The sequence below is a fragment of the Macadamia integrifolia genome, chromosome 8 (assembly GCF_013358625.1).
Source record: "Macadamia integrifolia cultivar HAES 741 chromosome 8, SCU_Mint_v3, whole genome shotgun sequence".
Lineage (NCBI taxonomy): Eukaryota > Viridiplantae > Streptophyta > Magnoliopsida > Proteales > Proteaceae > Macadamia > Macadamia integrifolia.
This window is the reverse complement of record NC_056564.1, coordinates 20,771,221-20,774,261: the sequence shown is the minus strand read 5'-3', so window position 1 is coordinate 20,774,261 and position 3,041 is coordinate 20,771,221. Positions and strand designations below refer to the sequence as shown.

Here is a 3,041-nt window from a genome sequence, read left to right as displayed (position 1 = left end):
CGGTTTTGATCAGTTTTGGTCTGGCTTAATTAGTGCCCATCAATTGAAGGTCTCACATTATTCATCTATTTAGCTAATTGGGCTTTATAGGCTTCATGGAAATACTTCTATCAATCAATTGATGGTTGATCCATAATCAGGCTGTAGTTGGATTTTAGATGACCTGAGTGACTAACCGGGCTATAAATAGGCTGTAATCAGTCTAAATAGACGATTTAAACATACTAATTGGACTATAAATGTTACAATATTTGGTGAGTCTCATTTCGGTCACCGTCAGACCACTACCTTGAATTAGGAAAGCCCAATTACTAATCCCTAGATGCTTGAAGCCAACACATTTAGTAATAGGTCAAGCTGATTTCAGGTTTCAACTGATCAATTCAATTCAAACCCATCCGAGCAAGCCAACTTTTGACACCCCTAGTCTTTGAAAGGTAAGGGTAATTTCATTATCAAAAATAAAAAAATAAGGCTAATTTCGATTAAAAATTCATGGTTTATTCTACTCAAAAAAAGAAAAAAAAAACATTAAAGTTTAGGCCTTCTTTGTCTCAAACCAGGGTGGAGTGTGAACACAGCAATATCCTGTAGAACCCGGTCGCTGTTCACTCCGGTTCAGCTTCAGCCGGGTCTCGAACAATTTGCATAAGAAACCGACAGACGGACACAGACTTCGTGCATGGGACATTAAAGTGGTCTTAATGGCCTATCCTTACTTTATTATTGGGAAGGAGAAAGCTATCTAGTCTTATAGCCTCTACATCAGTCACAGAAGGGACATTAAAAGTGGTAAAATTTTGATCTTTCACAATGGTATCTAGGCGCAAGGGTCACTTGCTCGGAAATTTCTTTTGCCTCCTACTTGGGATTTGCAGTCAAGGAAATTGAATAATTTACTTTCCTTTTGGATTCCCAAATATCCTCCTAGATTTTGGTATTTTCTAAACTACATTTGAAGATTCCATTTCCAGGCAGACAAAGGACCTTACATCTTCTTTATTTCTTCCCCATTTATTTATTTAGTATTTCACATTTAGGATGAAATTTATCTTTGGTTGCGAGGCCACATACACATTATTGAGAACTATTATTTTTCCCTTCTGAAGGTGTTTGATGGAAATGGAGAGTCATGTGTGGGGCTCCTCTGTGGTGCGGGCCGTGCGGCATGGTGTGTGGTGTACATCTGAAGGCTGGAAGCCCCTTGGATGCATGCCCAGGTGCTCCCCAGCCATCGGATGTACCCCGCACATAAAGCCACACCATAGAGTTGCCAGATCCGGTAGTTATGGTATTTAGGGTGGCTGATAGCTTGAATGCTCCATTGCTTCTAAAGAGTCACGACACATTGACAAAACTAACTGCATCCCTTCTATACTCATTGGTTACTCCATGGTTGATTGAAATTGCAGACTGAAAGTAACTTGGAAAAAGAAGCCATAGCAGAGACTGCATAGTGTAAACTCCATGTCTGTATGCAACGGCAGCAGTAGCATGCCGTAGCTGGTGACAGCATGCAGTTACAGAGAGCTCAACCTGCAACCTTGCGTAACCTTCCCGCGGCACACACTCAGAGTCACTATGGCCTGCAGATACCGTGATGCTCGTGAGCTTGATGGCTGCATTCCATGGCCTGCGACAAAACCATCCCCGAGGGAGAGGGTTCCCTAAAATGCAGTGAGGTCTCTATACCAGCACATGGGCCAATGGTCATCCATTTACTTCTTACCTTACAGCAAGGGGGCCATCTACATGCCCCTGCCTATACTCTTCTGTATACGTAAGAAACAAAATCTTCAGTTGATAAAATGAGGAATCACTAACCAAATATTCTGAACAAGGCTGAAAATGAAATTAGACAGAAATTGGACTGTCTAGGAGGCAGAGTAGCAGTTACAACAGAAATCCAGTCAGGAAATTGAATCAAATTCCATCTAGAACGAATTATAGAATTCAACGATGGTTACATGAGCACCTGATGGTGCCTTACCAAATCAAACATACCTGTATGAAGTCATGCAGAACAACTTTCTTTATAACAAACAATACCACAACGCAGCTGCTCTTCTCTGTGAAGTACTGCAAAGGAGCTTTGGGCAACAAGTCTTGAACCTTCTAACATCCCTACCAATAGCTCAAAACGACATTGTCATCCAGTCTGGGAGCAACAGCTATTACATAAATGGTGAGATTCAAGATGCTATTTAACTTCTAGAAGAATCCAGGCTGGAAATGGAAGTCTGGAAAGACGAAGGAATTTTTTTTTTTCTTTTTTTGAATGTTTTGACTCGTATGTCTTTGGGGCTTATTGGGTTTGATGGGGGCTCAAAGTTCATTTGGTGAAGATTTGAGGTCGTGTCTTTTTGTGTGCCATTACATCCCAATCTTGGAACTTACTGACTTAGCGAGCTCTTTAGCTTTTTTATCATCAAAACCAAGGGCAGCCATTATCTTGTGACCTGCTGATTCTTCTTCAGACCATATGCCAAGAAGCAAATGGGTTGTGGTTATTTCGCCACTTTCACCTGCCATTTCAATAGTAAAACTAAATAAGAAGTGTTTATCTTTTCCAATTGGCAATTACAAAAACTGTAGTACATCAAACAAGAAACAGCAGCCAGAATTTAACACCTAATAACATACCAGCTAGACAGCTTGCCTATGCATTTCATTGGCATTATCAGGAACACTTGTTCCTTCAGCACCTTTAATTACTAGTAGCAATCTAGTGAAGAATTAGAACTGCCAAAAGTAATTAAAGCTAGCACCAAAATAATAATAATAATAATAATAACCAAAACTATATAAAACACAAATAGAGAGAACAGCAATAATGTTTCCGGCAATAACAAAGAAAACAAGCAGGAAAAAGATCGAAAAACTTCATCCACTAGAGGAAGAGAAACCCCCTTTTCCTGCAGAAAGTTTAAGCAAACCTTAAGGCTATCAGGCTATGTTAATCTTGTCCTATCTTCTTCTTCTTCTTTCTTTCTTTCTTTCTTTCTTTCTTTCTTTCTTTTCTTTCTTTCTTTCTTTTTTTT

The 3,041-nt window shown here is 39.7% G+C and overlaps 1 protein-coding gene across 1 annotated transcript in view; it reads right to left on the bottom strand.

Moving 5' to 3' along the window:
* Nucleotides 1-1,800: 1,800 nt before the first annotated feature.
* The window catches only part of LOC122086642 (ATP-dependent Clp protease ATP-binding subunit CLPT1, chloroplastic-like), an 8,355-nt gene continuing 7,114 nt past the window's right edge, over nucleotides 1,801-3,041 (bottom strand). Inside the window, exon 5 of the mRNA XM_042655598.1 lies at nucleotides 1,801-2,525. Within this exon, the coding sequence (XP_042511532.1) occupies nucleotides 2,374-2,525 (152 nt within the window). The 3' untranslated portion in view covers nucleotides 1,801-2,373. The remainder of the gene's footprint in view (nucleotides 2,526-3,041) is intronic.